General features: G+C 50.5%; 2 protein-coding genes across 4 annotated transcripts in view; one reads left to right on the top strand and one right to left on the bottom strand.

Annotated features, from left to right (window-relative positions):
• Positions 1–3,034: 3,034 nt before the first annotated feature.
• On the top strand, positions 3,035–6,103 carry ABHD15 (abhydrolase domain containing 15). The gene is made up of 2 exons (XM_035139952.2): positions 3,035–3,882; positions 5,444–6,103. Exons 1-2 carry the CDS (start codon positions 3,035–3,037, stop codon positions 5,961–5,963), a joined length of 1,368 nt encoding a protein of 455 aa, XP_034995843.2. The 3' UTR covers positions 5,964–6,103.
• A 7,364-nt stretch (positions 6,104–13,467) lies between these two features.
• The window catches only part of TAOK1 (TAO kinase 1), a 61,473-nt gene continuing 52,306 nt past the window's right edge, over positions 13,468–22,634 (bottom strand). For all 3 annotated transcript variants that reach the window (XM_035139109.2, XM_035139108.2, XM_035139111.2), the window contains exons 18-20: positions 21,563–21,775; positions 20,417–20,599; positions 13,468–18,013 (exon numbers count right to left, since the gene is read on the bottom strand). In XM_035139109.2, coding sequence (XP_034995000.1) covers positions 17,552–18,013; positions 20,417–20,599; positions 21,563–21,775 — 858 coding nt within the window. In that variant the 3' untranslated portion in view covers positions 13,468–17,551. The remainder of the gene's footprint in view (positions 18,014–20,416; positions 20,600–21,562; positions 21,776–22,634) is intronic.

Below are 22,634 nucleotides of genomic sequence, written 5' to 3'. Positions count from 1 at the left end.
GGCGGCTGGGCTGGGCTGGGCCGGGGAAGGCTGGGCTGGTCCCTCGGGCGCCGCCTCCTCGCGCTCCTGCCGTGCGCCCTGCGTAAAAGCGCACCGCCTGGCGGCCGTCGGAGTTCCGGGCGCTCCGGGCCCCAAGCTCGGCGGGAAGGCGGAGCCTGGGAAGGAGCGAGCCGGCTGGCTACGGGCCAGGGAGGGAATGCCGCTTCGCAAGCGCTGCTCGCCTGCTGAAATGTCTCTTTACCAACTCGGAACAGCTGGAAAGGGGAATCGGACAAATGCGCGCAGGAGAAGCGCTGCCAGCCATGAGGGCGAGCAAGCGTCTCTGATCTCTCCCCGCTGGAGAGGGCTGATGCCCTCGGGTCTCACTTGCCGGCTTGCTAACCATGCAGCGGGTTGTCTGCTCGAACAGGCCTTTGCCCCGATACGCGGCAGCTAGCAAGCTCTCCTGAGGTTGTTTTTATTCATTTGATTACGATAATATCCCACCTTTGCCCCAAGGAGATCCACGTGGCTTTCAGAGTTCTCGCTCACACGGATTTTACTCTCAAAACAACCCTGGGAGGTTGCTCTCTTTCAGCTCTTCTTATGTTTTAATGGAACCTCCAGGTCCGGAGGCAGTCTATCTAGATTCCTTAGTTCTTTAGTGATATTTGGCCAGTGTGAGAACAGGATGCTGGACTAGGTGGGCCCCCTTTGGCCTGATCCAGCAGGCTCTTCTTACCTACTTACTTGGAAACAGTGGCAAGCTCATCACCTTGAAATTCTCTGCATTACAATTAGATCCAAGGAGTCAGCCATCTTGATTATTAATTTAAGGCTCCAGAATCATAGCTGCCAAGTTATCCCTTTTTTTAAGGGAAATTCCATTATGCTGAATAGGCTTCCTCGCGAGAAAGGGGAAAACTTGGCAGCTATGGCCAGAATACCAGATGGATGGAAGTCAGTCTTTGTTCAGCCTTGAGTCATAACAGCCAGATGGACACATTGAGCGGTGCGTGGGGGAATGTCAGTCTTCATCCTCTTGATTTGGAAACAGAATAATTAGCGAGGAACAATTGAAGGCTAACTAATTCCCCCAGTGATGGCTGGTGGCCATTGGGACTGATAGGGCAGAAGGCAGGGAGTTCAACAGTAGGGGGCGCCAGAGCCAATGACAGGCAGAAACATCAAATTCCAGTTTTGTCCCCAAAGCTCCCCACCCCACCCCTGTTGAAGTCTACAAGGGACAACACTGAGACTAAAGTGGGGGGGGGGAGCTGATGGGTAGGGCCACCCTCTGGACTGGATGTGGGCAAGCGGAGGTTGGTGGAGCAATGCCCCATTTCCCCTCCAGGGCTAATCACCTCTGAAAACAACTAGGAGCAATGGTCTGCTGGGCCAGGGCAGCTCTCAGAAGTGGTGGTCATTGGCAGACACAGATGATGACACAGTCTCTCTCTGCTTTTAAGTGGCCCAAGATCTCTCTCTCTCTCTGTGTGTGTGTGTGGTTTTTTGTTTTTGCTGTAAACCTTAAATGACCCTTTGAGGAGGCAGCCTTCAGGTCCCCTGAAGTTTAAGGGAAATTCCTCCTCACCCAAACTTCAGATGGGTTATGTCCACATTTTGGGAGAAAAAGCACACTTCTAAATTATATTTTTGTACTTTTTTGAGCTGTGAATTGAATGCCAAAAAAAATGGATGTACTGTATGTGAAATCTGATGAACAATTGTGCTCCAACTGCAATGGCACCAAACAGGATTAAAGCCCAAACCAAGCAAAAAAATAAGGATTGCAATGTTGTTGTTTAGTCGTTTAGTCGTGTCCGACTCTTCGTGACCCCATGGACCATAGCACGCCAGGCACTCCTGTCTTGCACTGCCTCCCGCAGTTTGGTCAAACTCATGTTCGTAGCTTCGAGAACACTGTCCAACCATCTTGTCCTCTGACAAGATGCAATAGCTTTGCCCAGATTTTGTACAAGTCTGCCAAAGAAAGAAAGAAAGAAAGAAAGAAAGAAAGAAAGAAAGAAAGAAAGAAAGAAAGGGCAGCCAGGCCACCTGTTCCCTTAAGTCAGGTGTGGAGAACCTTTGGCCCTTCACAGAAGCCTAGTCTCCAGATCAAAGGAAGTTATAGAGCCACTCTATTCTGCCTTGATCAGACTGCACTTGGAGTACCTGTGTCCAGTTCTGGGTATCGCAATTTAAGAAGGATGTTGACAAGCTGGAAGGTGTGCAGAGGAGGAGGACCAAGATGATCCAGGGCCTGGAAATCAAGCCTGATGGGGAACGGTTGAAGGAGCTGGCAATGCTCAGCCTGGAACAGACTCCCTCAAAAGTGGGTTGCCTCTCCTTCACTGGACATTTTTAAACAGATGCCAGAGACTCATCCGTGAGAAGTTCTTTTGCTCTGGATTGGAGCATTGCAGGAGGGTGGATTAGATGACTCTTGGAGTTCCTTCCAGTCCTACATTCCTATGATTCTATAAGCGCTGATGGACTACAGCTCCCATCATCCCTGGCCATCGGGGCTGATTGCAGTCGTCATTCAACAGCATCCAAAGGTTAAAGAGGGGAAAGTGTCACCTTGTGGTTGAACGAGGCAGAGTACTAAAACAGGAGGCACTGGGAGAGAGAGGGAATATCTAATATACAGGATAATTAGTGCTTTTCTTCTGGAAAAAAATTGGTGCTGGTGGTACTCACCATGAAGTTGTTACAGTTAGTGCCAGATTTTTAACCAGTTCTTTTCTTATAGGAAAAAAAGGTGTCTGTGCTGCGTACCTTTATATACCCCCAGGGGGAAAAAGCACTGAGGATAATCATCCCCCTTTGGGCCTCTGGAAGCAGAAGGTGAACAGCTCTGGAAGCAGAAGGGTTAACCCACTTGCAGGAACAACACCCATCACCCCTGCTTTCCTGCCCCCCCCCAGCAACCCTCAGACAAATAAATTATTTGCTTAAGTAACCAAGCACCAGTTCGCTCCAGAAAAAGCTGGCCAGACTCTCAGCAAGTTCTAGTGAGGCGTTTGCCTGAGGCCCCAGCAGCCCAGAGGCGATGGTTTTTTGGGCCGTGGGGTGCATCCTTCTGGGCTTCCTCACCTGGTGGCTCTGGCGGCCCCAGGGTCTTCTCGTCAGATCCACCGATGGCAAGAGGCGGCCGCGAAGATGGGGACCCGCAGAGGAGGAGCGCAAGGCTGCTGGGGTCCCTTTGGGAGAAGAGCGGGGGTCTCCTGTAGGGGGCTGCCGCCTCATCTGCAAGCCCTCTGCCCTCGCTCAGGCCCTGGTCAAGAGCTTCTGCCGCTCTGCCCACCTGGAGACCAAGCGGTGGTCCTGGAAGCGGTGGCCAAACCTGCAGACTGCCGTGCAGCTCCTGTGGCCCCCGGATCGCCCACTGGAGTTTTCCAGGGACCACCTCCAACTGGCGGACGGGGGAATCGTTGCGTTGGATTGGGTGGCCGGGCCCGCGGACGGAGGTAGGAAAGCGACTGACGCGGCGGTTCTCCTGGTGGTGCCCAACGCCACTGGCGCGATCAGCAGGAACGTCCAGCAGCTGTGCCGACTGGCCCTCTGGCAAGGCTACTATCCGGTCATCTTCAACCGGCGTGGGCACAACGGCTGCCCACTGACCACCCCCAGGCTGCAGCCCTTTGGCGACCCAGATGACCTGAAAGAGGCAGTGGCATACATCCGGTTCCGGCACCCCGGAAGCGCCCTGTTTGCCGTGAGCGAAGGGTCAGGGTCAGGCCTGCTGCTCTCTTACCTGGGCGAATGGGGCTCGTCCAGCTACCTGTGTGGCGCTGCCTGCGTCTCGCCCATTCTGAAGGCCCAGGACTGGTTTGAGGCTGGCCTTCCTTGGCTGTATGAATGGAGCCTCCTCCTGCCCCAGAAGAGGAGCATCAGCAGGTGGGTACTTTCCAAAGCTTCTGCCATAGCACGCCCTCCCACATTTCTCCGATGAAAATAGGAAAAGCAGGACATAAAGGGATCAAATCAGAAACTGGGACGGCTTCTGTAAATGCGGGACTGTCCCTGGAAAACATGGACACTTGGAGGGTCTGGAATAGGGCCTGAACCAGTGGTATGGGGCGATTTTTTTTTGCAGGGGAACAATTAGGACCAGAGGGGCCAGTGAGGGAGATTGGGGGGGGGCATGTTACAAGCATGATGCCTTGATGGCCTGGTGTTGCTCACATGAGCATCATGCCTCCCTCCCTAAGCTGGGCAGAAGCTTCCCAGGTTTGGGGCACGAGGGGAACATTTAGAAGACTAGCCTAGTCTCCCTAGTCCACTGACCGCATGCCAGTAGCCTGAACTGGGTGGTGTACATAAAGGTAAAGGTACCCCTGACCATAAGGTCCAGTCGTGACCGACTCTGGGGTTGCGGCGCTCATCTCGCTTTACTGGCTGAGGGAACCGGCATACAGCTTCCGGGTCATGTGGCCAGCATGACAAAGCCGCTTCTGGCAAACCAGAGCAGCGCACGCAAACGACGTTTACCTTCCCGCCGGAGCGGTCCCTATTTATCTACTTGCACTTTGATGTGCTTTTGAACTGCTAGGTTGGCAGGAGCTGGAACCGAGCAATGGGAGCTCACCCCGTTGGGGGGATTCGAACTGCTGACCTTCTGATCGGCAAGCCCATGAGGCTCAGTGGTTTAGACCACAGCGCCACCCGCGTCCCTGGGTGACAGGGGCACCCATAAAACTCCTAAAGGCCCCCTAACACACATACTGCCCCACCCCATGGTCATTACGTGGTGAAGGCGGTTTCTACCCCCCCTTCAGTTCCTAGGGGTGATGGAGGAAGTGGAAAGACTGACACTCTTCCCTACTTCCTGTTGTGGCTTTGTGGTCTTCAAAGCCCAGATTTAAATCTACAGGATCTGACTTTTACACAGGTGCCTTTCAAAAAGCGAAGTGTGGGTGCCCCCCTCTTTCATGTGGGGGAAACCGATCCAGGGTGGGAAGTGATGAAAAGGGTTGGCACCCCTGGCACTCGCTCAAAAGGAACTCCTTCAGTTAAGCTGTGGAACTCCCTGCCACAGGAGGCAGCGATGGACACCAACTTGGTTGGCTTTAAGTGAGGATTAGACAAATTAATGGAGGAGGAGAGGGCTGTCTGGCTCTGCTCTGCCTCCAAAGCAGGAGGTGAAAACCACACAAGAAGCTGCTCTTGAGATCGAATCCTGCTTGCAGGCTTCCCATAGGCATCTGGGTGGCGGCTTTGAGCATAGTACGTTGGACCAGATGGGCCACTGTCCTGACCTAGGAAGCTTGCCTTCTGTGCTTAAAAATCTCAATGAGCTCCTTGAACTCTGATGGTGCCCCTTGGATAGAGAAGCAGGGTGTGTGCAGAAACCAGCCTCCTTTCCCTTCCGGCCTCACCCACCCCTGGCATGTGGCCCCCTGGAAAATGTGGACCCCAGCCTGAAAAAAGCTTACCCACCCACTTCTCTGTGTTCCAGGTATGCCAAAGCCCTGGAGGTGGTGGCGGAGCTGGACGGGGTCCTTGGGAGCAGCTCCTTGCGAGCTTTTGAAGCTGCCCTCTTCTGCCCACAGCGGAAGATGAGCTGGGAGACCTACTGGGCCAGCAACGACCCCCTGCGGGATGTGGACGAGGTGGCCGTGCCTGTCCTGTGCCTCTGCAGCGCCGATGACCCCATCCGGGGGGCTCCCGAGGACACCATCCCGTGGGAGCTCTTCCAGAGCAACCCTTTCTTCTTCCTGCTGCTGAGTCCACATGGAGGACACTGCGGGTTCCTCGGGAAGGATCTCAAAGGCTCCTGGGGTAACGCAGTGGTGCTGGAGTACCTGCAGATCTTGGCGGAGTTTCTCCGAGGGGAAGAGAGGATGAAGGACAAGCCCCGCCGAAGGACAGCCACCGCCCAGCATCGCTGCTGCCGGCGGCGCGGCCCTCTGCGGAACAGGGGGGCCGCCCTGCCTGGCTTCGACCTCTTCAGCTGGCAAAGGTCGTACACACGGTGACAGAGCAACAGGCTGCACACGACTCCTGGAGCAACCGGAACCGGAACCTCGAGGGCAAATGGGCTGGGTATTTTAAGGGATGTAAGGGTCTGTCCTTGCGGAAAGGGAGCAACAGAATATTTGGCCCACATCGTTCTTGCCTAGAGTGCCCTTAAAGGCAGCTGAATTTCGCTGCAATTCTTGCATTGAACAAGGTGGGACTAGATGACCCTCTGACTTCCTATTCATTCAATCTCTGAGCATTGCGGCTGTCGTTGCTTTACATCATTTCTGTCTTACAACCCATTTGTACATTATGATACTTGGCTGCCAGTGTGCTTGGTTTTGTTTTGCTCAGGTCCATGACGACATCTTAGTAAAGAATCTGTTATCTGTAGTTGGGAAATCGTGGATTACTTCGACCTGCTCTTGCGAATCTGGAACAGCCTTCCCTGAGCTGGCGCCCTCCAGCTGTCTGTGGACGGGGCCGCAGTGGGCAGATGGGGGTTGCCATTTCAACTTGCCACAATGCCCCCAGCCCAGGATTGCAAGAAAACAGCGGCCGTCCTTTCTCTTGCCACCTACGGTTCAGATTCTTATTGATGTTCTTAGCTGCTTTTGATGTAAAGCGCTTTTGAGTCCCTCTTGTGAGAATAAGAGCGAGCAGGAGTAGGGAGCCTGTGCCCTGGGGGCCAAATTTGGCTTGTGAGCTTATCTGTGCACCCTCATTAAACTTATTGCCTGGCTGGAAATGTTGCCTTCAACTTGCTTACCTGTGTATGTGCAGAAACACTAGCCTACTGTGCAAAGGTAAAAATTTGCATGCATTGCCCCACCCACTTTTACCTCTGGCTCCGCCCACCACTCTCATGTGACCCCCCAAAAAGGAGATTTGGCCTGTATGGGCTGTAAAAGATTCCCCACCCCTGTTTTAAGAGGGAGGGGTAGGCAGAGATGGGCATTGTAGCAGCTGACCAGAGGACTGTGATTCCTGCATTGCAGGGGGTCAGGCTCGATGACCCCTGGGGTGCTCTTCCAATTCTACGATTCCATTATTCCAGCCCCATACTGACCTCTGTTAACAAACCGAAGCAGAGACGCCGTCTACTAAAATTACTTTATTACAGCTCTCTTTTTTTAAACATTTCCTTTGCTATGATACAAAGGATACTTACAAACAAAATATTACATATCACCTCTTTTTGTTCTCTTGATTTCCCTCCCCCTCCCCCAACTGCCCCCCAAACAACTTGGTTGGTAACAGCTGTAAATGCACAATCTATACAATTAATACAGGTTATATGAGCTATCGTGTACGCCTGAACCAGAAGAAAAGACGGGAATACTGACGAGAAGTATTGTACAAGAGAGAGCGAGGAGAGAGGCTCGCTTTGCCCGCCGGCGAAAATGCACACCTCGAGCTGGGTCTCAAAGGCAAAGCCTCTGCCTTAAGCAGCTGGGGGACAACATGGTCCTTGTTTAGACTTGCGTGCAACTGACTTGCTATGGATAAAGCTTTTTAAAAAACAAAACCCCCCAAACCAAAATAATGAAGCTGTGAAGCTTCCAACACAACTGTCCAGCCAAACAAATGCACCTCAATCTTTTGTGAAACCAAGACAAACTGGAGGAGGTTTGGTCAAAGGATGGATGAGCTCAGGCTGACACCATTTAAAAAGGGTTCCTCTGGATCTTCTCTGCCCCCCAAAAGACCGGCTGCTCAGTTGGCTCTGGAGAAGGGTTGCCCCAATGTTTTTAAGGAATCTGGGTGGAAGGTGTGGACTCAAACGTTAAAAAATAAAAACCTACTGTGGGCCTGGGCGCCATCTTTTGCCAACCGGGTTCTTTTCCATTTTTATTTTTTTTGCGCTACAATTCCCATCAGCCCATGGCAGGTTCAAACTTCAAGAAAGAAGATTCCACCTAAACATTAGGAAGAACTTCCTGACAGTAAGAGCTGTTCGGCAGTGGAATTTGCTGCCAAGGAGTGTGGTGGAGTCTCCTTTGGAGGTCTTTAAGCAGAGGCTTGACAGGCATATGTCAAGAATGCTTTGATGGTGTTTCCTGCTTGGCAGGGGGTTGGACTGGATGGCCCTTGTGGTCTCTTCCAACTCTATGATTCTAGGTTGACAGCCCCCATCAGCCCCACTTCGCATTGCAGGGGGTTGGACTAGATAAGTCTTGGGGTCCCTTCCAACTCTGCAATTCTAAGATTGCTTTCAATGCTCAAAAGCCAGAATGACCCCTGGAGATCTCCCCTCCCCACAATCCATCACTTCTCTCTCCTGAAACCAAGGGATCCTTTTAACATTTTGCTGCCTAACCTATTCTACCAACCCAAAGTTATCCACAACTACAAGTGGGCATCTTTTTTTCCCATTTGCAAATCTGCTCCCTGGGTTTGCTCGGTTCCTTCTTCCTTTCAACTGATGGTCTGTTTAGGGGGGTAGGAGAGCCAATGGTCAGAGATAATGACCAGAAGGCTTGCAGAGTAAGCTTCAAACTGGGAATGATGAAATAAAAACAAGACAGGAGGATTGCATTGAAAAATATTGAAAATGCCATAATTGTAATGTAAAAAATGGGATTTTATTTAAATGGGGAGGGGGTAGGCAGGGTCAGGGAGACCCTAACTTCAGACCCAGACTAAAAAGCCATGAACGCAGGAGGAGGAAGGGAATTAACTATACAAATTAATAAATAGAACATCCCACTGGCAGAATAAGCCATGCTTATGGCTTACAAGTCAGGAGGAGGAAGATTATACATTCAAGATGCTTTCGTTGAACCCCAAGTGGGATAAAACTTACACCAAAGTTGTGTTAATAGTTCATTAGAAATCAAGTCTCGCTTTTTGTTTTAAAGTAATATTCACGATACAAGCAAGCTTTCAGGTTGTTGTTTTTTCCTTCTAAATGTCAAATGTACACTATTCACAACTCACACTCTCGCCTCGGAGGCCTTAAGATGACGACGGGCAGAGTTGCCCACCTGTCCGATTAATGCGAAGAGGAGCCGGGCGCTTGAAAAAACCACACTTGACACAAAGTCATTTCCTTCTTGGCACTAATCTCCCATCAGAAGTGATTGCTGGTGCCCATTGAGACTGGTAGGGCGGAAGGCAGGGAGCCCAACAGAAGGGGGCGCTAGAGCCAAAGACAGGTAGGGCCAACTAGTTCTGTCCCCCTCCTCCCTGCTGCTGAATTTGACAAGGGGGAAACTGAGTCTGAGGAAGAGGAGGAGGAGGAGGAGGCCAATGGACAGGGCCACCCCCTGGGCCAGTTTCATGTAAGGAGGCAGGCAGGAGCAATAGATGTGTTCATTATTTTAAGAACAGAAACCTTTTAGTGTTTTTACACCCATTTCAAGCCAACGTAGCTTCTTTGCGTGTGGGGTTGTGTACTGGAGGGTAAAAACAAACTCCACACCATCTGCATCAAACCTACTCTCTAAGCTGGAAAAACAAAGGGGCACACATTTTTTGTAGCGATCACATTTGCTAGACACCAAAGTCACTGCTTTCTCAAGGCCTGTGGGTCAACTCAGCCCCACACACCAACACAGAACCAGATGTATCCAGGGAACAATTCTCTCCCCTGCCTACATTTAAAGCTTCCCCTTTGGGAAACTTTAGTTCACCCTGCCCAGAGCTAGTTCCCGGTACCCTTCCAAAACTACAGTTCCCAAGACTCTTTGGGGGGGGGGGAGTGACGTGCTTTCAATGGACTGTGCAAATGCAGGAACACACCTTCTGCCATAATACAGTCACATCTTTACAGGTGAAATGCTCAATTCCCCATCGCTCCTGCAAAAACCACCTCCTGCTAGATCTCACATTCTCTATCAGAGGGTCCAGCTGGCCACGTTCTTTTCTTTCTCTGAGTCAGTGTCGGACCCTAGGTGCCGAGAGAACTCCCGTTTTTACTCTCAAGCAAACCTGATAGGCAGAGGCCAGGGGGGCCTCAGTAGCACAATCATTCACAGGAAAGTTGAGGGTGGCTCAGGTAAGAGCTCCTCGCATCTCCTCACACAAACAGAAAATGGAGGGGAAGGTCAACTTGCAGACTGGTCAAGAGTTTACATATCGCTGCCTTTGAGCCAGGATTCTCCCCCGTTTTATTTTATTTTTTTTTAAAAAAACTCCCTTCTGCTGCAAATCAGAGTTTGGAAGTTTCCGTTCATTAGCTTTAGTCTTTTCAGCTTTTCTGCTGAGCCAGCAGTTGCCATAGAAATCTGCCATTCTGGGCTTAAACAGCAAGCAAATGGGGCTTTATCCAATCCACTGCTTCCCTAAAGCTCTGGGTTTTAGGACTTTGTCCTCTCTTGAATCCAAGGGCAAATGTCTCCCACACCTTGTAAAAAGTAAAATAAAAAATGGCACAGCTAAGAGGATATTTGTTTTTAAAACAGACAGACAAGAAAGAATCCAGCCACCCCAAATTTTGGGAATCAGGCACAAAGGGTTGTATCCAATGTTAGCCCTACTCAAGAGTAGCCCCACTGAAATCAATGAACAGGACCAAGTTTGGCCCATTAATTTCAACTGAGTAGTCTTGAGTAAACTCAGCTGGATACAACCCTAAACTTCCTCAAGCCCATATAATGTTGAGTTTGGATAAAGAGTCACCTTATGAAATCTTTTGAAACTCGTGTTTCCCAAACTTGGGTCTCCAGCTGTTTTTTGGACTACAACTCCCACCATCCCTAGCTAGCAAGACCAGTGGTCAGGGATGATGTGAATCGTAGTCCAAAAACAAGTAGTCCAGGGTCCAAGTTTGGGAAACGCCGATCTAAACATTTTGTACCGAAAAAAAGGCGGCAAGGAGAGGGGAGACTTTCCAGAATTCAAGGGTAACCACATATATGCTCCCGTCACTCAGGTCAACTCGCTGCGATTGTTCTTTATAGGTGAGCAAACACATTTCCTTTCCCACTAAATGAGTTGCCAGGGATACTATGCATCAGAGGGCAGGAGGAGGGATGAGGGGCTAGTGGCGAAGTAAAATCCTCTTTCAATGTTTGCATTGCTTCCTGATAGCAGGAGACTGGTCCTCAATAAGACCAGGCTGCGTTTGGCTGGGGGGGGGGGAGAGGTCAACATGGATGTTTGGGTTAAACAAGGCTTAAATGTTTTAAAATTGCTTAAAGGAAGTTAAAAATGTGTTAAAACTACTAGGTTTTGCTACAGAAGGATGGTCCACATATTGCACCCCATCCTCCACTAGGAACCTAGCCTGGAGTGGCATCCACGGTTAGGGAAGGGACTGGTTGCTAAGAGGCACTCAAGCTTGCAGATCAAACACCTCTGGGAGCAGGTGTTTGCCTAAGATTTTGGGAGAGGGCTCCCACAACAGCTGGGAGGGTTTTTCCGAAAGGGACAGATGTTCCATTCGTTACACAACCGGAATCGGACACCAGAAAATGATCCTTGCTTGGCGAGAGTAAGCCAGACTCAAACACTGTGAGGCAGTCAAGCTTAGAAGGAATATTGAGAGATGGGAAGAATCAACAGCAATCCTGGCTCAGAGATTCCTGCCGCTGGTTCAGATATGTCCTCCCTGAGCTACGGTGAAGTCTCCTCCAAGGACCCGAAGGATGTTTTTAAAAAGACCAGGGCCAGGTCTTTTTTGAAAGGAAGCCCTTGGGGTTGTGGGGTTTGAAGGGCAGGAGGCCACAGCTCAGCTTCCAAGCCAGACCAGGTCACTTTCCAATTTATCTGCTGCATTACTACCAAAAAGTTAGAGAACTCAAAACAGCTACCCTTGCTTTTGTATGTGGGACCATCTACCTCTAGGGACTTTTTAAGGCAGTGTTTCATTTGTGCCCCCATTGCAGGGATGGGAAACCTGCCCCCCCATGTCGTCGGGACTCCCATCTTCCTTGCCCACAGACCCTTCTGGCTGTTGGGAGTCCAACCCCACCAGAACCACCACTGGTCTCTCATCCATGCCCTCTCAATACCTCTCTGCTAGAGGAATGACTTATCGATTCAGAAGTTTGCATTATCTTGGTACAGTGGTGCCTCGCAAGACGAATTTAATTCGTTCCGCGAGTCAATTCTTTTTGCGAAAAAATCGTATTGCGAATCGCGGTTTCCCATAGGAATGCACCGAAATTTACTTTTTTGCCCATAAAGGTAAAGGTAAAGGGACCCCTGACCATTAGGTCCAGTCGTGACCGACTCTGGGGTTGCGCGCTCATCTCGCATTATTGGCCGAGGGAGCCGGCGTACAGCTTCCAGGTCATGTGGCCAGCATGACAAAGCCACTTCTGGCAAACCAGAGCAGCACATGGAAACACCGTTTACCTTCCCGCTATAGCGGTTCCTATTTATCTACTTGCATTTTGATGTGCTTTTGAACTGCTAGGTTGGCAGGAGCTGGGACCAAGCAACGGGAGCTCACCCTGAACAGGGATTTGAACCGCCGACCTTCTGATCAGCAAGCCCTAGGCTCAGTGGTTTAGCCCACAGCGCCACCTGGGTTTGCCCATAGGAACACAATAATTAAATTTCAATGCATTCCTATGGGAAACCACAATTTGCAAGACTAATTTTTCGCAAAACGAATTTGCCTTGCGACTCATTATCAGATTGCAAGATGCATTCGTCTTGCGAAAAATTTGCCTTGCAGGGCATTCGTCTTGTGAGGTACCACTGTACTTGCTAGCTCTTACACACACACAAACTTTGCACTGGCTGCAAAAGTCTAGAAATCAGACCGATGGTCTCTATCCAAACACAATCTAGACCAGGTACGTCCAACCTTTTCAGACTTAAGACCCACCCAATGCAAACATGCATTTGGGGACCCATTTCTTTCTCTCTTTTACCATATCTTTGGGTGGTGGTAGTACTTCTGTTGTGACCCACCTTGGATCAGGCCACAACCCAGTAGTGGCTCCTAACCCACCAATCGGAAGACCAACGATCTAGACCTCTTCATTCTCTCCTTCAGACACATTGGCTTACAAGATTCCAAAACAGCCAGTTTTCATAAGGTGATCTACAAGGTGAGACGGGGGTCTCCCCCCCCCACAAATCAACCTGATGCAGACTGAAGGGTGCCCCTCCCTCAAACCCTGGTTCATGACAGCGGGCAGCAGCTGCCAAAGAGGAGAGTTCATTACTCTATACAGAACATGTAACTATACAGAACATGTAACTACAGAACTGAGAGCCTGTGTTTATAAAATGGGATGTGCTTGTGAGGATTTTTCTATAAAATGTAGCCCCAAGAGACGTATGTGCATTTTAGAAGGTGAGGGGCTGTGATGCACAGGGGTGGCATTGCCCGTCCTAGCACAGGATGAAGGCTGTTAGGATCAGAGGGCCTGCGGTTGCGCAGCTAATGTGAAAAGAGGAAAGGAAATAGAAATAAATCGGCCACGTGAAACACCCACCTAGAGGTGTCCTTCTGAGTCAGCTTTCAACCTCCTGGGAAGGAACCATCTCTTGAAGTCCCTTGACTACAGGAGCCTCTAGTGGGTTAAAAAGAAATTTACAAGACCTGCAGGGTTTTTATTGGGGGGGGGGCGTTGTGGCTTTTTAAAAAACAGATGTCACAAGATGCCAGACTGCTCTGGCTCTACCACCCTCAAAACAGAAAGCTAGGAAGTTGGAGAGCATAGTAGAGGGTTGGACTAGGCAACTCGGTGGGATTTTATTTTCTCAAAAAAATGTATAGAGAGGAGGGAAGCTGCTTCAAAGCCCCAAAGAGAAGGTAGGCTCCCACCTGAAATTGCTCCTACAGCTCCTGTTGCTCAAGGCAGTTGCAGTTTGGACTTGTTCCTTTACAACGGTCTTTTTGCCCACCTGGTGCCCTCCAGATGTTTTAAACTACAACTCCCACCCGCCCTGCCCAAAGCTCTTGAAGGGGGCCAGGTGGCCTAAAGGCGGCTTTGCAGATTCCACTGCTGATGTCAGGACATTGTGGAGAAGGCTGAGTAAGGCCACCGGGAGAAAGATGAAGAGATGCTCCTCCACCACAAGTCAAGGGAGGGGAGCCTGTTGTCCCTTGCAGATGTTACTCATCAGCCAGCAGGGATAATGGACAGGGACCGTGGCGAGAGCTGTAGTGCATAGAAGTCTAGAGGGCCCCAGATTCTTCAGCTAAAAATAAATAAATGGGAGGGAGGGAGGGAGAACACCAGAAGGCAGCTTCTAGGGATAAATATGAAATGAATGAACGATGCTAACAAGCTTTTTTTGGGGGGGGGGAAGGGGAGGGATGCAAGTAGACCACACAACGCTCTTCAAAGTTGGGTCCCCTGAAGTTGTTGGACTACAACTCCCATCATCCCTGATCATCTGGGGACCCAAGGCTGAAGAACACGGCTGGAAGGTTGAGATTTTCTCAAACATCTATCCGGTTTGCCAATCATTTCAGAAAGCAGGAAAAAAAGCACAAATTTAAAATCTGGCTTTCTTACTGACCCATCACAGGAAACAGGAAATAGAACCTGTATCCGGATGGAATTAAAAATGCAAATGGCTTCCCTCAGTGGGGATTTCTGGTTTGCTCAGGCCCTCTCAGCACACACACACACCTGCAAATATGCACACACACACACCATTTAGACCAATGGATCTGATGCAGTTTTTGCAAACTATTTTAATTAAAATATTAATTCCTTGAATAAGTCCAGGGTCTGGCACGTGATGAGATATACATTTGGGGGTGGGGTGGGGTACAAGACCACAATTCTCTTTTTTTAAAAAGCACTAATATTGAAATGGGGCAGCATGGAAGGGGGGGGGTGAAGGAGGCAGCAGTCAGGCCTTGTTTTGCATCACACAAACAAGATGATTTTAGGAAAGAACACTCCCACCCCCCCTCCCAGTGTTGAGCCTGCCCAAAATGTCATCATCGATGCAAGCAAAAAATGCATGAATGAAGCGACAGGGAGGGGGTTCTCAAGTACCGCTCATAATTCAGCCCCCACCAAATTGGGGCTCTCCAGCGGCTTCAGCTGATGGGAGTTGTAGTCCGAAGCAGGCAGAGGGTCCCAGCTTGGCCAAGGCTGGCTCATATCATTGCTCCTTGGTCTGTGTGTTTGTGGACATGCTTGGGAACGAGAGGTGTTCCCCTCTTTGCCCCCACCCAGAGAAAAACATTCAATATTAGCACCATGTTACTGATGTGGTACTGCCTAGAAATGGAGACCCATTCCAGGTTGTCTAGGGTGGAAGGGCCTTTTGGAGTTAAATGACAATGTTCTTCTTTTCCGCTCTCCCCTCCCCCTTCTAAAAATAAGTTAACTAGTTCAAATTTCATGTCAACTGGAAAAGAGAAGAGGGATGAGAGTTGTCCTCTCTGTTAAGTTAGTTTCGCTAGGAAGGATCTGAGCACTACTGAGATCTTTCTCACGGAGATACACAGAACACATAGGCAAAAGGGGGTTTGCCCACTGCAACCCTTTCCAGAGAGTCACTAATATGCTAAGTGGAGGACAATGGTGCCCAAGTCAAGATTCTCCTCACCCATCCCTCTCCCCCCCCCCCCGCCCTTGGAAGGAGCTGATTTGGCTTAGTGGCCTCCTGCTTGTTCCCAGTGCTATGATCAACCAAAGATCTGGAGGGGGAGAGAGGGGGAGGGAGGGAAAGAAGGAGAGAGAGAGAGAGAGAGAGAGAGAGGATCTGGAGTGGTTGTTTTTTTAATTTAGCTAAGATTTTTTTTTAAAAAAGGAGAAGTCACACTGATAAAAAAAGGAACTGAGCTGCAGTGTGAAAGACATTAGAGTATTTTTCTATACAAGGATGTCGCGTTGGACACCAAACACATTCGGAAGAAACCTTGCAATTCTGAGCCCTATAAGATGTGTTAAAAGGCAAAATAAAAAATTCTAGAGTTAGTTAGCTAGTGTTTCATTTGCTTAAATGTGCAAGGGATTTTTTAATTTTTTTTTTACAAAGAATAGCTGAGGGAAGCAGCTCCTGTAGTGAGAATCTCTTTCTTTCTTTTCCTTTCCTTGTAACCTCAGGCCAAGCTGCTCCCTGCTTAGCCCCGGGGTTGAGTCACGGTACCTCTTTTGCTGCCTTGGCAACTGAGGTCCCAAAGATCCTGAGCGCAAAAGGAGAGGGGTGTGTCTAGCTCTCCCAAAAACCTTGTCCTCCAGCCCCAGAAATCTACATATGTGTGTGTGAGCATGTACAGAGGCTCTTTGGAAGCAGAGCCTCTGGGCAAAAGGTCACCAAAAGCAGTTGCAAATGGCTTTTAAAAACGGTGTGTGGGGGGGTCCCCCACCTCCCGAGAACTCAAAACGTCAATGGAGGCAGCTTAACAGGCTGGTCAGCAGCAGGGAAAGAGAGGCGAACCCCCCCCCCCGCCCCATGGCAACTAAAACACACTTGGAAACACGTTGGCTACAGCTTTACATGTAAACGAGGGAAAAACTGTGGCAAGCCCAAGGTTAGCCCCCCCCCCCAAATAAATCTGGCATAAAATAAAATAAAATATGTAGTGTCAGAAAGGAGAGAGAGATCTCCTTGCCTGCCCTAAATGGCATGTCTGAAACTTATGGCATCAATCACAATACCTCTGGAAATTTGGACTGGCTGGTTTGAAAGTCTTTTATATATATATATATATATATAGAAGTTTCTGAAGAGCAGAGCAGGCAGGCAGGCAGGGGAGGGGGTGCGATCCCGGGCGCCTCGCGAATTGTTCTGATGCTTGACTAACGTGAGATGTCACAGTATTAAGCTAGAAAAGAGCAGACCCTCCCTGGCCTTGCCTCTTCCCCCTCCAGCAACCACACAACCATACACACACACACACACACACACACACACACACAACACAACACAGCCTGTTGGGCTGAACTGCAAACAGGTTTCTAGCAGGTGCATTTGACTAGTGCAGTTCTGTCCAAGCAATCAGGTGTGCTCCAAGCGAGCGGCTTCACCTTAGTGCAACGGGGAGACAGCATGCGCCAGCAGGGGGGGTGGAGTGTCCAGAGCTGTCTGCTTGCCCCCTTTCTCCCCCCCCCCAGCTTCTATCAGCAGGCGCGGTTCCCCTCGCCCTCCTGGACCTCCTCTCTTTAGTGGCACACCTTCCCCCGAGTCCCTTCGTAGCAATGAAGCAGGGGGAGGGGAGGGGCATTTAAATACAGAGAGAGAGAACCAAGAACCCACGGGGTTTGCCCTCCCAATGTGCCTAATTCACCAGGAGCTTGGAATAGGGGAGACCGACCCTTCCTTCCTTCCTTCCTTCCTTCCTTCCTTCCTTCCTTCCTTCCTTCCTTCCTTCCTTCCTTCCTTCCTTCCTTCCTTCCTTCCCTCTGTTAGAGAGAATGGCCTCCCCTGACCCCTTGCCACTGGAAAAGCTGCACCTCTCTCCCAGACTCCAAACCGCTTTCTTTAAAATAATCTTTCCTTTTTCTTAAAGAAGCTAAGAGAGACTCTGCAGCCAAATACTATGACATCCCAATTAGTAAACCCAAAACATTAAATGCTGCCCGAAATGAACACGCTCGCCAGTCAGCACCCGGAGTCCGTGCTGCCCGGGTCTGGGCTCCCAGGGAGGGGGGTGGGGTTGCCCCTTGGCAGCTTCTGTTGGCAGACAGCTCCAGTGGACTTGCCACCCTCAGGGACAGACCTCTCGAAGCTATTATGTATAAGACATGTGTGACCCATTGGATATTTGCGACGTGACGCTCGTGCTCCTGCTCATGCCCGGCTCCGTCCGTCCCCCGGAGGACGTCCGCCTCAGAGCCTGGGGGCTGTTGCGGACCCCCAGCGAGCTCCCCCGGGGGACCCCCTGCATGGGCCCAGAGGGGTGACCCCATGGCTGGGGGCCGCCCTGCATTGGGTGGCCCCATGCTTGCGGCGGACCACCTATGGGGTGACCCCAGTGGGGCCCTGCGCCCCCAGAAGGGTGGTGGGACCAGCTGGAAGCTCCCGGGTAGCTGTGGCTGAACGCCTCTGGGGAGAGGTTCGAGAGGACCATGTTGCTGAAGCCCAGCCGCATGCTCTCCGAGTCAAACGCCTCAATCTCCCGGGCCTGGCGCTCCAGCAGGCTTCGGATCCGCTCTGTGCGCTCGTTCTGCAAGGCCAGCATCTCCTCCTCGATCTGGGCAGGACAGAATTGGGTGGGGGTGGGGGAAGATGGGGGGGTGGGGTTAGATCAGAACAGCAAATACCGAGCAGGTGCCCCGCAGCGACTTTTAGAAGGTGGTGGAAAAAGCAGTGCTGATGCAAAACAGGTGCTGCTGTTCCCCAGCACCATAAACCGCAATATTAACAAACACTGCGACCTGTTGGCCTCGGCCTGCAAGAACTGGTGCTTCACCTGCCCTCATCAATCATGGCACACGTTAGTTATTAACAGACTCCGGCAATGGATTAGGGTGTTGCTGCTTCCACCCCACAATAGGCAAAGAAGTTGGGCAATCAGAACCTGCTGCCTGGAGAACAGGATTTAGGTCAAGCCACAAAACAAGCCTTGAAGGGAGAGCTCACCAGCTGCCAGCCTAGGTTTTCTGCCCAACATCCACACAATCCGGACAAATTAGGGTGTCCTGGGTGAAGACCCCTGCTCACTCCCAGGGGCTGTCTTGGGGGTGACTCACTGTGGAGGAGCAACTAAGAGCCCTCCCCTGCCCATTCCCATCTCTGAGGGCACAGGGTCTTGTTGGCGGGGGGTGGGCGGCAAGCGGCCTTTGGAGTAGATCATCCTTGTGGTCCCTTCCACCTCTTCTATGATTCTATACAGACACAAGCAAAAGGCCTTGACTGCATTGGAAAATGATGCACATCTCTGCTCAGTCATTTAGCTCACTAGGTGATCTTGGGCCAGTGACTACCTCTCAGGCTAACCTCCCTTGCAGGGTTGTAGTGGGGATTAGAAGAGGAGGAGAATCATGTAGGCCTCACCTTGAGCTCCTTGGGGGAAAAGGTGGGCTATAAATGAAATAATATAAAATAAAATAAAAGGTAAGCACCAGCATGCGCCTCAATGAACAAATAAATCACCACTTCACCCTGAAGCTGCTTGAGTTAAAGGGGTCAAAAGTTGTGAAGTCAAGAGTCAAGTCACAGGACAGCCACACGCATAATCCAAACGGGACTCTTTCCAAAAACTGGAGTTGTCTTTGGACCCTGAGAGGGACAGTTTCTCCAGAGACATGGCCTAATTTCAGGCTCTGTAATGGAAGGGAACCACGGAGCTTCTTTTATATGCAGAAAGGCAGCTGGTTTTCATTATAATGCATTCTGACTGTATCACAATTTTCAGGAATTTCATTCACACCCACGAGATCTGGACTGAGTTTACAGAGACACATACCTAGAGCCACACTGGAGGAGGCCAGCAGGTGGCAGCAGAGGTTGCGTGGTTCCATAAAACAGGGAATGGGGGAACCTCTGGCCCTGCAGATGTTGTTGGACTGCAGCTGCCATCAGCCCTGCCTGGCCCTTGGCCGTGCTTCTTGGGGCTGGTGAGAGCTGGTGAGAGCTGCAGAGCCAAAAGCTTCCCTGTACTTGCACTATAAGAAAACGACTTTTGCACAAAAACTGTAGAGAGGTAGAGGGCTTCTTCCACCACTTGCCTCGTGCAATGCAACCACCACTCACTCACCAACACACAAAACAGACTAGTAACTCTGCACAGGGAGAGAGAAAGATTGGGACAGCATAAAGCTCAAACCTAATCTCAAGTTGCACTGCCACCAAATTCCCTATGCTGACCTTAAACTCCAAGATACGGCAGCAGAGGAAAGTTTGCAGCATCGTAACTTCAGCCACTTTAGCTATGGCACCATTGTTAACGACAGGTGGGTGAAGGGAGAAAAGGGGTAGAGATGGAGGCATGGAGGTTAAATCCCACCTCCCATACAGTGACAGCGACTGCTGTGGGGCGACTGGGTCACCAACGACAGTGTTAGTGTAGGGACATTGCCATTCCTACAACAGCGCTTTTTCTAATAGTATTATTATGCCTTTGGTGCGGCAGGTGAAGTGTAGGATGCTGCACAGCAAAGAAAACCGTGGCGGGGTAGAGGTTTGAGTCCGGCACAAGGACATGGGAGAGACCAGGGTTCAAATGCGGACAGACCTTGGGGGCTGGTCACTATTTCTCGGCCTAACCTACCTCAATGGCTGTGAGCTCCTTTGAGAAAAGGTGGCAAATAAGTATTATTTTTACTATTATTACCATCACCAACTTAGCTGGGCCACAGGACTGGGGTCCCATGGCCACTTCCTTGTACCCCACAGATCTGCTGTCTATTGCCTGGTTCAAACACAGCACAAAGCCATGGCCTGATTAACAAACCATGAGTTAACCACAAGTTGTCCCACAGTTTAGTCTTACGTGTGAACTAGACCCCAAGACCTTGGATGGCTTCTTCCGCACGTCAAGCAAAATGACAGAATTCTGAAGAATTCAGTGTGGAAAAATGCTGTGTGTGTGTGTATGTGTTTGTGCCCTTGTCCTAATTTAACGTGCCAACGTCCAGGCTGCCTGCCCTCCTACCTTCTGCTCCAGGAGGGCCCTGCGCAGGGACACCCGCTGCTCCAGCTCATGCAGCTCCCGGTCGTGCTGAGCCTCTGCCTGCATCTTGATCTTGCTCTGATAGGCGTTGAGCAGCTCCAGTTCCTGCTGCAGCTGCATCTTCAAGACCTGACACTCTGCTTCCTGCGCCTCGTCCAATCGCAGCTGCAAGACAAAAACAAACAAACTGAGCGGAGGGAGAGGGAAGCTGGTTGTGAGGCTTGCTAAGAAGGGAAGAGGGAGGTGGAAAGGGCTCCTCACTCTGGTGTTCAAAAGCCTGCAATGAATGACTGCCCATGTGTTCCCAGGCCAGCTTCAAGATTCCTCCATTAATGTACAAGGCCCTGAACAACTTAGGTCCAGGATACATTAGTATAAGGATAGAATTCCTTCTATCGCTGCCTTGTCACAGAGATCTTCAGGGGAGTCTGTTAGCAGTTCTTCATGACTCAGACGCAAGGCTTCTATACCCCAGAAGGCGTGCATTCATTATTATGGGTTGGATTCTATGGAACTCCCTCCCAGCTGAGATTATACAGTCGTCCCCTCCCCTCCCCAGTGAAACTTCAGGTACCTGACAAAGACTTTTCTGTTTCAGCAGATACTGTAAGGAAGTACTCCATCTTTAGGATGAATGGTCATTGACCTTGATGACCTTCTGCTTCTTAATTTTTATGCAAACCACTTAATGAATGAATGCTTCTATTTCATAAAATCTATACACTGCTTCATTGTAAAAAGAAAGAGGAAAAACCCTCAAAATGGCTTACAAAAAAGAATGGCTTAATTCTGCAATTAAGCAGTCTATTAATAGCTTAAATAAATAAAATATTTCCCAGGGAACCCACAGAGGCAGCCCCTGGCTGTGGCCAAGGCTCAGCAATGCTCCACCAACACCATGTCTGGTCAGCCTGGATACCTCAGTTGGATACATGAGGTGCTGATCATGCCAAGGTTGCAGGTTCGATCCCCATATGGGACAACTGCATATTCCTGCATTGCAGGGAGTTGGACTAGATGGTCCTCAGGGTCCCTTCCTACTCTATTTTATGATTCTATGTCAATTATGGGACTGAACAGCTCCTCCCCCCACTGCCAGGAAGGAGAGGGCTCCATGGGGGAACTCACAGCCTGCGTGGAGAGCATCTCATTGATGCTGTGGTCGTACTGCTCTGCCAGGATGGCCAGCTTTCGGGTCTGCTCCTCCTTGAGCCTCTTCAAGACAGCCTTGTGCTCACTCTTGGGGGTGGTCTCCAGCAGGTGGTTCCGCAACGCCTTGTACTGCCGGGTCTGGATCTTGCACGTATCCTGGAACTGCTTCTTGATCTGGAGCTCTTTAGACTGGAGGGGAGGAGAACAAAGGTTCTGCAGCAACCTTCTTAGAGGACATGCCTGCCATGTCAAGGGGTTTCTAATGGGCTTCAAGCTGCACAGCCATCTCCAGCCTGGAAGCCCCAACAGCACCACCAACGGCACAATCCCCTCCACGAAAGGCCTGCTGGTGGCTTTTTTCCCACACCCTGGGACAAGAACGCTGAACATGCTCTGAGAAGTGCCCCACTTGAAACAGGCTCTGGGGACAAACCCAAACTCAGACCCTGCTTTACTGGGAAAGCAAAGCCAGGCTTCCCTGGAGAAGCAGAGACCTGCTGCCTTATGCACTCACACAGTATGTTGAGTCAGTTAAGGGTAGTTTAGACCTTACTGCAGCCTTACCATAAATGAGAGGGGGAGATGTAGAATAGAACGTAAAAGAGTATTGGCAAGAAACATGATGAGCTGTTTAATTCCAAGCCAGACAACTAGGTCCATCTGGCCCAGTACTGTCGACACTGACTGGCAGAAGCCCTCCAGGGTCCCAGCCAGGGCGGGCTTTCTCCAAACCACACCTGCAGACACAGTCAGCGACTGAACCTGGGACCTTCTGCATACAAAGTAGGCGCTCTGTCACTGAGCTATGGCCCACTTAAAACCTTCAACTGTGGTCACGCAGGACACCATGAAAGGGAGGCCCAGCCTGCCAGCCCTCAGCTGCCACACAGCAGTTTCTGGCCTGAAGAGCCTGTCACCCTGTTGGTAGCAGCACATATATTTTTCAGGGCTTGGGAGACAGAGAGGAAGCTGGGTCAGATATCCAGAGGCCAAAGGGGAAGGCAGGCAACAGAGCCCTGCAGAGAGCCGCCTGCCCTCCTCCCTGCCC

The sequence above is a fragment of the Zootoca vivipara genome, chromosome 15 (assembly GCF_963506605.1).
Source record: "Zootoca vivipara chromosome 15, rZooViv1.1, whole genome shotgun sequence".
Lineage (NCBI taxonomy): Eukaryota > Metazoa > Chordata > Lepidosauria > Squamata > Lacertidae > Zootoca > Zootoca vivipara.
The sequence above is the reverse complement of the archived record's forward strand: the minus strand, read 5'-3'. Positions and strand labels throughout refer to the sequence as shown.

Bases quoted from the DNA above. Each gene is read 5' to 3' on its own strand.
- ABHD15 (XM_035139952.2), top strand. From the start codon at position 3,035: ATGGTTTTTTGGGCCGTGGGGTGCATCCTTCTGGGCTTCCTCACCTGG. The intron at 3,883-5,443 runs GTGGGTACTTTC...TCTGTGTTCCAG, and splicing joins CAGAAGAGGAGCATCAGCAG to GTATGCCAAAGCCCTGGAGG.